The 14514-nt window shown below is 39.1% G+C and overlaps 1 gene segment (V, D, J or C); it reads left to right on the plus strand.

The window, feature by feature from the left end:
* Positions 1–9066: 9066 nt before the first annotated feature.
* On the plus strand, positions 9067–10908 carry LOC118227426. The segment is given in 3 exon segments: positions 9067–9102; positions 9304–9582; positions 10426–10908. Coding segments are annotated over 2 exon segments (573 nt in total).
* The last annotated feature ends 3606 nt before the right edge of the window (positions 10909–14514 follow it).

Here is a 14514-nt window from a genome sequence, read left to right on the forward strand (position 1 = left end):
AAGGGTCAGCTACAGTTGGCCATATGCCTGCATCACCTCGCTTTCCCCCTTTTAGATATAATGTTGCCATTACGTTTCCTGAAATTTCCATTTCTTCCTCCCAATTGCTTTTTGTTTCTACATACCTGAATTATGTGGTGCCATGGTCCGCCACACAAAAATGTAAGATTATGTACAGCTGCTTCGTTGTGAAAGAACAAGTTTGCAGGTTTGGAAAATCTTAACGAAACAGCGTAGCAGATCAAACCATTTTTACAAAATAGGGAAAGACTAAATCAAGTGATGACCTTTAACAGCATAATGCTAAATTAGAAGCATTGAGGCTATGTACATGCAATACAAATTAATAAATTGAATGTTTGCTTTTTCTGCAGCATCTGTACAGGGAACTGATGTCATCCAGACACCCAAGCAGGCTGTGATGAAGACTGGGGAATCAGTCAAGATTTCCTGCTCCCACAAGTACAGGAGTTTGCACTATTTATACTGGTACTGGCAGCTGCATCGAATTAATTGCATACATTCTCATAGATCAGGAGGTGACATTTGAAAGAGACTTCAGCGACAGGACAGAATGATATGAAATACAGAAGCCAGAGACTCTCTGAATCATTCAGGATCAAAGCCTTGCAGATATCAGACAGTGCTGTGTACTTCTGTGCAGCAACCCAGCACAGTGGGGCAGCATTGCCTCCCCCGTGAACAAAACGTCATGCAGGGAGACAGCCTACCAGTAGGGGGAGTCATTACTAGCAACATGAGGCCACAAATGAAATGTGTGTGACCACAGGGCTCAAAAGAGAGCTGAGATGAGCTGAGAGTTTAAAGAGTGCCAGTCTGCTGGGTTTGCTCACATTCAGAAACACAGGAACACTCCTCTCTATGATGTGACTAATCTGAACACCCTGAACTTTTTTAAGATGGAGAGAGTCTGCTTTATACTCCATGTCTGCATAATGTTTTTGTTCGGTAAGTACTCTGTGATTTAGTCAAATATTATGGTTGCTTGTTTTCTATTGTTGTATATTAAATATTACTATTTTATTCATTACATATTTGTTAGAGTTGTTTCTTACATGTGTTTAGCTCTCCATTATAAGCAATTTCTCTTTTGTGCAGGGTTGTCAGAAGCAATCACTGTACAGCAGTCCCCATCTTCTCTCTTTGGAAAACTCAATGATGATGTCCAGCTCACCTGCCAACATGATGATAGCAATTATAACACAATGCTGTGGTACCAGCAAGTAAAAGGACAGCAGGATTTAGAGCTTGTAGGATTGCTTCTGTATGCTGGAGTAACCCAAGATGAAAAGTATAAAGGAAAGTTTAATTTGACAGGAAATGGAGATAAGAAAGGCTTTTTGCTTATCTCAAAGCTGAGTGCTGAAGACAGAGGCACATATTTCTGTGCAGCTAGTAGGCACAGTGGTACACGGGGTCTTGAACTCACACAAAAAAGTCCTCCAACTTAACCACCGCTGACTAAACCTGCCTGGTAACTTTTCTTTCTTTGTGCAACTGAAAGTATGTTTTATGTCCAGTGATACATTCACAAACAACATTAGCAGGTCTTCAGATGCTGACATTCTCTGTGCAGTTGCATAGCCCAGGAGTTCTCAAAATCAGCCCTGGGGCCACCATGTGTATGTTGGTTTTCATTCCAAACACAATTGCAACACCTGTATTGGATAAACATGCTCATTGCTCTTATACTGACACTTTAAATGTCTACTCAGAGATGGTATACCCTCTAAAAACCCATGCTATGTTGGAAATATTATGCATGTCATGAAGAATAATAATATTCCCATCCCATGATGTTTAATCAGTTATATCTGATATTACGCGGGAGACATAGCTCCGGAGGTAAGACCGATTGTCTGGCAGTCGGAGGGTTGCCGGTTCAAACCCCGCCCTGGGCATGTCGAAGTGTCCTTGAGCAAGACACCTAACCCCCTAACTGCTCTGGCGAATGAGAGGCATCAATTGTAAAGCGCTTTGGATAAAAGCGCTATATAAATGCAGTCCATTTACCATTATGTTTTTCCTAGTTATAAACAGACGTGAAATCACTGGGGACTTAATTGCTGAAAATGTGGACACCTAGTCAGTGAAACATGATTTCACAAAGACAAAGTAAAAGACAATGAGCCACACCTAACAAAAACCTGCATTCTCAGCAAGGCCACAGTAGCTACAGGAATGAACCAAACATTGGAAAGACAAAGGTATAGTCACTTAAAGGGGTCTTGGTCCACCACCAATATCTTTACGACTAGCAGCAGCTCTTATCCCACATAGAAATTTGTGCTGACGTGATCTGCAGTTGCTCTCAAGTTTTGCCTTGAACATTGAATAAGTGCAGGGACATCTCAATCCTAAGGCATACACTTTGCTAACTGTTGTTGTTTGTGTCATCCCTCAGACTTCTATGCTGACACCAGCCCAAAGACCGCTCCATATAAATGCTAAATATTTGAGCTATCTTGTTCACTAACGCTCTCAACAAAATGCACTCCAACAGTCATAATCAACGATCTTTCAAAATGTCTGAGATCTCCTCTTGCAGCCATGCTAGCTAAAGCCGCCATCACGCCTGCCCAACATTTTTATACATGACCCTATGCATGCTGGAATCTTAATTGCTTGATTAATGGCTGAACCACACCTGCTACCCTCTGCTTTGCATTTTTGTATTGTCCCTCATTTACCACGGAGATTTCATTTTTTGTTCAATATCTGTATGTTTGCAATAGAACATTGCAACAAATGTACCTTACGTCTCTGAAAGCAATAATTTTCACAATAATCCCACAGTTTGAAACATGCAGACTCTTCTGAAGGTTAAAAGACAGTCCTTCTCGACGGACGAAACTAACTTCCTAGAGACTACATATAGAGGCTGCTTCAGACATGCTTTGAACCAAAATACAAAATTGCATTTTATATATTATACATAGTTTCAGTCTTCCCATATTATTTAATGAACTGTATTCACTGCTTACCAAGTGTCCCCCTTGGTAATTTATTATACGTTTATGAATATGCTTTAAAATGCAGTGACAACATATTTCTGCATAGTTCAGACAATATTGGGATGTGAAATTACTGTATTGTAATTAGTGTTTTATTTTCCACTCAGTTGTTTGATATTTGAGGCTATTCATGTGAGTGAAACTGGTGCTTATTTATATCCACAGATGTCCAGTGTCAGTCTCAACAGAAGGTCTCTCAGTGGCCCTCACAGACCATCGTGACCCAGGGCTCCTCTGTGGAGCTCCAGTGCAGTCAGAGCGGCTCTGATAACTACATGTACTGGTACCGCCAGCAGAGCACTACAGGGCTACAACTCATCATGCTTTCTGTCTACCTGAGTAAGCCAGAGAGGGGAAAGGACATCAGTGATAGATTTACCATTAGCAGACCGAAGAGGGAGAATATATCTCTCACTATCAGTCAGGTTGAGGAGTCAGACACAGGTGTTTATTTCTGTGCAGCAAGTCCCACAGTGGGAAACCCTGTCCCTCCTCCTGCAACAAAACTCTAGATGATGAAACATTCTCATTTTAGTTTTAACTGACTAAACTCATGGTTTATGGTACTGCTATGAGGAAACTAACAGAAATGTTTTATTTCACCCTACTGTTTTTGGAGTACATTAACTGCTCGTTTTAAAAAATATGTTTTTTTTACATTAAATATTCTTAAATCCTTGATTTTAAAAGGCATTTAATGTTGAATGTTGAACTTTTGATAGGAACTGAAAGTCAGCCAAGCAATGGAGAACTGAACTCAACATGATTGTTGTGCAGACTAGTCCCTTTTGAAAATCAGTGGTTTCAACTGGAGGGCAGTCCCTAAATAGATCGAAGTTTTCTTCATAGTTATGTCATTTCATGTGCTGTGGTCCAACTCCTGATGTGAGACATGAACAAAATGAAAAGAAGAAAACATTCCAAAGATATGAAGACTGAAACTGACCATATTCATCTGTACCATCAGCTGAAAAGCTCAAATTCAATTATTTTTATGAATGTAGGTCCCATTTTCTGATTTATTGCATGAAGTACACATTACTACTTTTCCAGCTGCAATGCACAATGAGGCCATCAATACACATCTGTAAACATGGTTTAACTGTTATTGTCAAGTTTAATTTAATCTAGGCATTTTTAGAAAAATATTAATTCCATGTTTATGTCTGAGAATTTCAGGGGAGTCAGCTGAGGTCAATCAATCAATCAATCAATCAAATTTTATTTGTATGGCGCATTTCACAGCAATTGTCACAATACGCTTCACTGACAACTCTAGTCTAAACCCCCACAGGAGCAAGCCTAAAGCAGCAGTGGCAAGGGAAATCTCTCTGTGGCAGATGGGAAGGAACCTCGGAAGGAACTAGGCTGAAGGGGAAACCTATCCTCCTCGCCCCGGGGTGTAGGGTGTCGGTCGGCTCAGGGTGTAGACTGGTGACCAACATGTGTCAGTCAGTCAGTGTTTATATTGAACAAATTGAGGCTCAGATGATTGGCGGTGGCGGGGCAGGGTGACGGTGGTGGGGAGCAGCAGGTGGCGATCGAAGTGGATCTGCTTTCACAATGATACCAGCTTATAGTCATGCAGAGAGAAGTCCAACCAGCAGAGGGCACTATCACTGGCAACATCTGTAAACGCTCAATATTTGTGTGACATCACAGAAATTAAATCTTATATTCCGTTACGCATTACAGATTTTAGATGAGCTGGAAGAGTTATTTCTATTCTGCTGGAGTCAGTTCATGTTCTGAAACACAGGTACAGTGTTCTACCTATGATGATCAGAACAGCCTAGACTATTGAAGATGGACACAGTCTGCTATCTACGATTATGTACTGTCTGCATAATTTCTCTGTTAGGTAAGAAAACACATTGCTTCAATCAAATATTTTGACTGCATATATTTTATTGATTATATATATTTCAATATTTATTAGACATTGTTTACATGTATACCATGCTCCAATATAAACAATCTCCTCTTTTGTGCAGGGTTCTCAGGAGCCATCACTGTACAGCAGTCCCCATCTTCTCTCTTTGGAAAACTCAGTGATGATGTCCAGCTCACCTGCCAACATGATGACAGCAGTTATTACACAATGTTGTGGTACCAGCAAGCTAAAGGAAAACAGTCATTGGAGCTAATTGGATTCCTTAACTATGACCGTGTAAACCAAGATGAAAAGTACGAAAGAAAATTTAAGCTGACAGGAAATGGAGATAAGAAAGGCTCTTTGTTTATCTCAAAGTTAAATGCTGAAGACAGTGGCACTTATTTCTGTGCAGCAAGTAAGCACAGTGGTGCAAGGTGTCTTGAACCTTTACGAAAAACCCACTTACCACTATTGCCAATTAAAATAACCAAAGAACTTTTACGTCTTTGTGTGACTGAACTCACTGACACAATAAAACTTAAATAGATGCTTTAAAGCCTGGTGTTAAAATGTTGATATGTTCTTTGTAGTTATCCCATCTCTTTCTTATAATAAGTGTAAAGCTGGGAAGAACTGGCAGAAGATTCTATGCATCTTAGTAAAGAACACTTGGAAAGAACCTGGAGGCTTTTATTGCCTTTAGACATGAACATCTATGCTCTGAATAAATAATGTGACACTGATTGACTGTTGGGAATGTCTTTTTTCCAAATGATTAGGAGTTGTCCTGTTCTATTTATTGGTTGGTGCTGTTAATACCAGAGCAGAGAACATTCTTTTGGCATGAGCATTAATGAGCTTTTCATGTTTCTTTTGTAACATCTTCTATATGCACATTTTGTATTAGTACCCCGTAACTATATTAACATGTATTAGCATCATAATTCTCTTCTAGACCACTAATATAATCCCAGGGGATATTAAGGTCTATTATTATTATTATTATTATTATTATTATTATTATTATTATTATTATTATTATTATTATTATTATTAGTGGTCCAAGCAGCAAAACTGTGGGAACCCTATTGTTTTTGTTCCGATAATTCTTATTTATTTTTCTCCCCTAAAAGTGTTTGTGCAGCAAAAACCGTAAGACATATGAACATGGAACTTCACAGCATGGTCCCAAATTCCCCCCACTACTCAGGCCCCAAAACCAGAGGTACTGTGCCCATAGGTGGTGCTGTAATAATCAAGTTTGCATTTTGGCTCATAACAGTGTGGCCTAAAGTCAAAATTCTTTCTTCATGTCAATCTCTCAGGTCATGTGCATCTTTGCTCCACTGGTCTTCTGCTCTAAAAATGTCAAACGTTGCGACTTTTTCTCAATTTTCTCAAAAAGCTATTTTCAACATCTCGTCAGAAACCGTTAGCCCAATCGTCCCAAAACATAGTCAGGATCATCTACAGACTTCACTGATCTTAAGTTGTTAAAGAAATTTTGATACGTCAATCCATTTCCAATATACAAGCCAATAATTTTTTTTGTCAAAATGCCTAAGTACAGTAGATGTCTTATATCTTGTTAACGCATTGTCTAATTTTCACAGAACTTCCCATGTACTATCTTTACAACATTCTGTGGATGATCCCAAATTTCGTACAAACAGACCACTAGGAGGTGCTATAACTAAAAATAGGGATTTTTTTCAGTGACAAATTTTCCGAAAAAGTTCACATTTGGTACAGTGGCTCATGGTAACATTTTCAAAGGTTTGTCAAAATATTGCTTTGATAACATAATCAATGTGACTCCCAGCACAATTTCCATTGTGAACGTCCAATCGACATGAAAATTGGTACAGACGTTTATGACATCATGAAGAAGGGGTGTACAAAACCTTGGAGCAAACGGCCAAAAGGTTGCACTACAGCAAGGATGTTTACCTTTTAGCCTGTATCTCAGGAATTACGTGACCTAAATTCCAATGGACAATGGACCATTTTATCAATTTGCATCATAAATTTGACTTTTTACAAGTTAGTCTTCTTGCCTATTCACACTGTGTGAAATATCAACTTTTATTATCTCAACCGAGACCGTTTGTCAGATTCGTCTCAAATTCAGTGTGAAACATCTACAGACCATGCTTACCAAAGGTTATCAAAGTTGGATACGTCAAACCGTTTGATTTATTTTCTCAGATTAAATTTTGTCATGAGGCAATGAATTTTAAGTAGGCTAAATAAGCCACTCTGAATGTGTAATCAACATGTTTTTTTTTTATATACAGGTGTACGACATCATAATTGTTAGATGTTTGTTAATAGTTATCATTCATTACCTTTATTATTCATATTTTTCTTAAGAAATGTTTATGTTGCTTGGAGCCTTGACAATTCAACAGTTTGAGTGCGTGGAATCGGTAGGTCTGATCAAAGATGCTCCGTGGCACTGGGGGTTAACCCCACATCATAACATGCCGGATGTCCCCAGTTCGAATCCCGACATAGGCTTGGCCTTCTGAACAACTGGTGAAAAGTAAACCATGCTGCCGCTGCATGAGTGAACTTACCGTAGCCAGTTTTTATTTTTATAAAAGCATATGATTTTTTCAAATATCGTCAATTACCAATGTTGTTGCTCCTTTTCCCATTTGACTCCAATGACTGGAATGACCAGAGACTTTCAAATCTAAATCACCAGTTTCCAGTGCCAAATCTCCAATCTCTAATTTGCATCAAATTGCACAAAAGGTACGCATGTAACCAAGGCTGCATAATGAAAAGTTACCTCATTATTTAGCCTATGTGTCAAAATTTCCTGGGCCTTGAGTATTTTTTGTGTGTCCAAACATGCACTGGAACATGCCTTCCCAAATAGCTCAGTGGTAATCTGTTTGTTAGTTTGATCTGGATCTGAGCTTGTGTTCATAATGGGCATTATCTGAAAAATCATCTACACTGCTTTGACCCCGGTATGAATTTGTAGCATAAATCCAACATGTAAAATGTTAGATGTATGTTTAGAATCGTACTTTCCTCATCCTAGTCTGCTTTATTTTAGCTAAAAATCAGTCTGAATAAAGTTTTTGAAGACAATTTGCTGTTGTAAAACACTAACACAGTATAGATGGATGAGTAGGAAACATTTGAATTAAGAATCAAAATATAGGAGGTTTAAGAAAATAATTCTAGTCAACAGCACAATGTTTTTGTAAACGAAATATATTTTCACAGTGATCATTTTTCTGTGATCAGTAATAGCTTACTGAATGTGACAATGGTCCATTGGAGTATTTTTGTCTTGGTAAAATAAATAGACATACATATGTGCATACATATCATTTAATTTATTAAATATTTAAGACCAGACTCAATTTCAAATGAACACATGACTGAATACAGACAATTGCATACATTTAAGAAATGCTCCATTCATCTCCATTTTAAAATAAGTACATCAAATTGTGCTAAAAGTGTACAATTAACCTAAATATCTAAACTGTAAAATTCAATTACATTATCATTCAATTCATAATGTATCTTGTGTGTTTCAAAAACTTTGTGGAATTACACACTTCCATATTTTTGTTCATGCATACATGCACTCAACATGTACTTTGCCAGTAACTCAGCGAAAAGGCGTTTGTTTTCCAATCCAAAGGTTGAGGGTTCAAACCCTGCCTTTGCCTTACTTCACCTGGTCTTAATGTTAAATCTTCAATTTCTTGGACTGACTGTGTCTCATCATTTCAGCTTGCATTCATGAAAACCACATTTCATTAATAAGTAAATAACAAACAAGCATCCAAATGCTCCCAATCTGCTTGGACCCCAATCATCGCCGCTTGTGGCTGTTGTGGTTGTTGTCGTCGTCGTCATTGTCGTCGTATAAACTTTGTACACTATATTCATTCTGGATTAGACTTTTGAAGGTAATACACAATAATTCACATTGGATTGGATACAATCTATATTGTCAAATAGTATACATAATTTACATAGCATCAAAGTCTGCCTGAATTACTTTGGCACTTTATTCACTGCATGGTACAGCCAAACAGGAAGTGAGTAGTAGTGTAGTTCTGTTTCCCCCCCCTTTAAAAAGACTTTCCTTGTGTTTGTCTCTCAATGTCCAGAGAATGGAGCTTGAACTTTTGTTGTTGCTACTTTTCACCCTGGCCTGTAAGTGCCTCAAATTTATTGTGTCTGAATATGCTTTAAAATACAGTGACAATATTTATCAGTATAGTTCAAATATCAGAAAATATTGGGATGTGAAATTGCTGTGTTGTAATTTCATTTGTATTTTTTTTTTTTACACTCACTTGTTTGATATTTGAGTCAATTCATGTGAGTGAAACTGGTGCTTATTTATATCCACAGGTGTCCAGTGTCAGTCTCAACAGAAGGTCTCTCAGTGGCCCTCACAGATGGTCGTGACCCAGGGCTCCTCTGTGGAGCTCCAGTGCAGTCAGAGCAGCTCCGACCAGAACATGTACTGGTACCGCCAGCAGAGCTCTACAGGGCTACACCTCGTCATATTTTCTGTCTACATGAGTACACCAGAGAAGGGAGAGAACATCGGTGATAGATTTACCAGCACAAGACTGAAAATGGAGAATATCTCTCTCACTATCAGTCAGGCTGAGGAGTCAGACACAGGTGTTTATTTCTGTGCAGCGAGTCCCACAGCAGGCAATGCTGTCTCTGCCCCTGTATTAGAACACCACAGATGATTTAAATGCACAGTAAAATATTCTTCAAAACTCTTTGTGTGTTTCTACGAGTCCTAGAGTGATCAAGCATACTCTATCAGAGTAAAATGATCTATATCGGAGTTTAATTGAACATTGAACATTTTACAGAGCGAAGCTATTGAGACAAATATAGATTTAGTTCATGTCTCATTGCTTATTGTGGGTTATGGGTTAATGTGCCACACTGTAGGTAGAGTTGTACTGCCACTAAACAAACAATTCAATTTGTAAAATATGTTGGACAGAATTACAAATACAAATTCAGGAAAAGCAACTTATCGTTGCATTTGCACAATCAAATTCGGGTGCAGTCATTAAAAGACTGCAGAGCATGTTGGTCATACTTATTATTTTGATGGTGAGGTTTTTGTTTGTTTTGTTTCTTCAGGTTTGTCACTTCCTGTCTTACTTCCTGTCATGATGTTCTGTGGTGCCGGGTTTTCACATCACATAGATCACAGAGAAGAAGCCATAGACATGAACACTTGTGATTTGATTTTACTTCTACTGTGCTTTGGCTCCCAGCAGACAGGTGTCTAAGAAAGGAATTTTAAACATTGTTTTTAGAATTCTGTACATGTTGTTCTTATTATAATATTTCTGATGCATTATTTCCATTTCAGTTGTAATGTAAACTTAACCCCTGAAGGCACTGCTCCTCACAGTCTTTCATAGAGTCTCTGGCCATTCAGGCTATAATTTTTCAGGGATTAATTCATTTAAAGTTTTTTTTTTTTTTTTTTCACAGCATTTGTAAAGGGAGCTGATGTCACCCAGACACCCAAGCAGGCTGTGATGAAGACTGGGGATTCAGTTGAGATCTCCTGCTCTCACAAGGACAACAGTTTACAGTATTTATACTGGTACTGGCAGCTGCCTGGCAAAGGCATCGAATTGATCGCATACATCCTCACAAATCAGAAGGCAACATTTGAAAAAGACTTCAATGACAGGACAGAAAGATATGAAATAAAGAAGCCAGAGGTACTCTCTGGATCATTCGGGATCAAAGTCCTGCAGATATCAGACAGTGCTGTATACTTCTGTGCAGCGACTCAGCACAGTGGGGCAGTATTGCCTGTCCGATGAACAAAAAGTCATGCGGGGAGACAGCCTACCAGTAGGGGGAGCCAATGATTATGTTTTATTGTAAGCTTCAGTAAGAAGTTTGTTGAAATATAGAAGTGTGAACTTTCACAGCATGGTGCCTAGTTGGAGCTCAGAAAGCGATGCATGCTTGTCTGCAGTCTGATGCATTTATGGGCAATATGATTTTAAACTTGGAGAAAAGGAAAAATAGGTGATTAAATTTGTTTTTGTAACGCCTTACAATTAGTTCACATGAATTGGCATTAACTTACGTAGTTGTCAACTACAAACTACTGAAAAATTAATCTGTACAGTTTTGTTAACGTAATTTTAAATGATTAATTCATGTTAATAACTAGACGAGTTTGTACATATGTTAATCGTTACCTAATTATATGTTTATCCTATGTTTTGCTTATGTATAAATAATAACACAATATCAAAACAGATTCAGTAAGGTATTTAGGGCTGAGACAAGAGATTTCTCATTTAATATAAGAATACAAATAAGTTATTATTGCCTGAGGCTCTGTATTTCTCCTCCAGAGTAAGCTCATCTTTAAATGAAGTCATTTATCCTTGATCCTCCATTGGTGCAATGAACCTGTTGTTGAAGTGCCTCTGGGCCCCAGTTTGCAGGAAGTGTACCCAGAGAGCCTCTATTGCTCATTTGCTTCCAACAGAAGAACCACACGCCTCTGGTTCCTATCTTAGTGACTTCAGAGAACTTCACAGAGAAGGACGGTGGGGTCCCTGACAGGTTAATTGTCTCCAGGAAAAGTGTGTAGGGCACTGTTCTCTTATATACAACATGCAGATACATTGAGGAGTGCGCCTGCATTTCTAAGTAATCCACAATGAAACAATTTAAATTAACAGAGTTGAATGCAAAGGTGTTACATATCATCCAGCTTTTGTTTCCTGGTCCATTTTGTTTACAATGTAACATGACCAGACAGGAAGTGATTGGTGCCAGAGATTAAGCTGCACTGTTGGTGTGTGTCTGTTCCTCTAAGAGTGGGGTGCTGTTGTGTTCCTCAGAGAATAGAGGCTACTTATGCTGTTGTTGCTTTTCAGTCTGGCTGGTAAGTGCCTTCCTGGATTGTCTGCTATGGACTTAAAATCCTGCATTGATGGATTTTATATTGTTCTTCAACACGTATGTATATTTTAATTTCATGAGAATAACTAGAAACAAATCCATAACACAAAACACATTGTTTCTCTTTACCAGGTTTTAGAATACAAGGCTAACTTTAGATTTTCTTTACATTCCTGCAGTAGATAAGGTAACGTAGCATATTACTATTCATGGAATGCATAAGTGCTTTTAACATAAGTATAGCAGAGCAGCTTTGACAGGGGACTCGTATCATGCAATACGGAGACATGGTTGATCTATGAATCAATGAATCCCTAAGTCAATTTTCCTCTTTTTGAGACTGTGATGGAGCCAGCCACCATCAGCACGGGTATAGATTTGATCCAAGGCTCTGATTCTCATCCATGCACAGCGTGTTGTCTCAATCAAATGAGCCATCTACCTGCCAAAAAGCTGATATAGTTAACCCCTCAATACTTTATTTATTGAATGCAATAAATGTATAAATAAATGAATTTATATTATAAATGAATGCAAATAGCAGCACGGGTGGCTCATCCTGTGAAGTCAATATAATCAAATGCATGGACGAGCCCAGTGGTTATGGATATGCATCCGAACCGTGGCCAGTACCAACTGTGGCTGGCACCCTTTCAGGGTGGCGCTCAGCTGACATTTGTATCGCCCAGGGACGGGAGGGTTCAGTTGATTAGGGGTCCATGACCATTGCTCTCTAGCGCCCACCCCCGGTGTGATTTGTTCATGGTGTGTGTCTCTGCACACTTGGCCTGTCAGGGTTGTGGCGTGAAAAGAAGCTTTTGGCGACACCATGTGCATTGGAGGAAATCCGTGGATTTTCAGCACATGAACACAACTCTAAAGAGCTAACTGGAAATTCCAAATTAGGGTGGGTGCCACATTTGTAAGAGCAGTTGCAATAAAGCAAATACATTTGTTAATGTGTTCTTTCCGTAGTCTGTTCATGAAAAACAAATTAACTGAAAATCCAAACATGCAAACTGTAGCTACTATAGGTAACAGAAAACCTAATAGTCTCCTTAATAGTCGCTTGTGAATGGTGTTTCACCTCCCTCGCTGACTGTACCGTGATGCTATGTATTGTAAAGTTTGCAGAAAGGTGATAAATTGCCACGAGTTCTTCAGACACTAGTTCCTTAGAGTCTACATGCTGCTCCAGAGTCCACGTTGAGAAAATTCTCGAAGCTCACAAACTGTACAAGAAAGTGTCCCCCACCATGGTTATGCCCTTGATTTTGAATGTACGTATGCGCAATAAGCGTTTCTAAACTGCAAATATTATTCACCTCTCAATAAAGCTGAATCAACTGGCATCACATACGGAAACATTTATGACTCATCTTTTCCTAACAGTCAAGCAAAATATCGGTTATCATGTTCCAAGGAACCCGCTACAGTACGACTGTATATGTTGCAACATGCATCTGGATAGTTATTTAGCTGCCAAGAATTCCTTCTAAATTAGTCATTCCCTGAAACCGTGGGAAAGTGGGGAGACACCAGATCCACTCACCCTTTAAAAGGTCAACAACACTAGAAGACAGAATTTAAATATATTTTTTTTGTGAAATTTTCGTAAATGTCAGAGTTTCACCAAAAAGAAATGTTTTTGTAAAACTGAAAATCAGATGTGAATGAATCTGGGATTGACATTGGGATTACCTTGCAAGGCAAAGATAACCAAGTCTACCTAATATGAAGAGCCATACGCTATTCCCAGCATATACACTATCTGCAATCCCTGGTGACTGCCACAACCGAGAAGTTTACTTAGAGGAGAGCTCCCCCTGCAGGTGACACAGCAGACTCGTGTTTGCACTTCTTGGGACAACTTCGATCACTGATATTTTTTTCTCCCTTTATCGAGGGCATGCAAGTCCATTTCTATATTTTTTTAAACACAGGAACAGCTCCCCATATCTCCTGAAACAAAACGATTTTCTGCTCAGGAAATAAGGTATGATTTTCCCTTATTTAAGTTTGCTGGACTAAACCTCATTCAATTCTTCAGTTACAAGTCTGCAAATTCAGGATAATGAAAAGACTACCACCCGACATGGTTTAATGAATCTACATATGTAGCGTGGTATATCTCTACAATCATTTATCAGGCTGAAGACACACAAGTCAGTTTGGGTGGGTACAATACACACATAGTTGGCACCCTCCCAATGCCACGCAGGTGAGTGGCATGTCCCGGAAGTGTAGTTCTATATTGTGGAGTGGCGCATCCCCCCAAACACAGTGTCATGACACAGATGTTTCACTGTTTCTCTTCTGGCGTATAAATAGATATATCTGGTCTGATCCGTTAACTTCACATCTTATCCGTACAGCAGGTGAAGGAGCTGAGCGCATCTTTTTTGTTAGACTGTGTAACACCGTGGGGACAGGGGGGACACAGTGTTACATCTCCATAGACCGGCTGTACAAAAACCTCCGCCTCAGAGCACGGTGGCAAAGGCCGGCAACAGAGCCAAAATGGCGGTCAGGTGGACTTCGGCAGGGGTACTGCTCCTCAAAAACAAGCCTGATTCAACTACAAGAACCAGTGGAATGCTGCTGTTTCACAGAATGACATGGAAACAACCTGGCCTCCTCACCTTC

The sequence above is a fragment of the Anguilla anguilla genome, chromosome 5, assembly GCF_013347855.1.
Source record: "Anguilla anguilla isolate fAngAng1 chromosome 5, fAngAng1.pri, whole genome shotgun sequence".
Taxonomy (NCBI): Eukaryota; Metazoa; Chordata; class Actinopteri; order Anguilliformes; family Anguillidae; genus Anguilla; species Anguilla anguilla.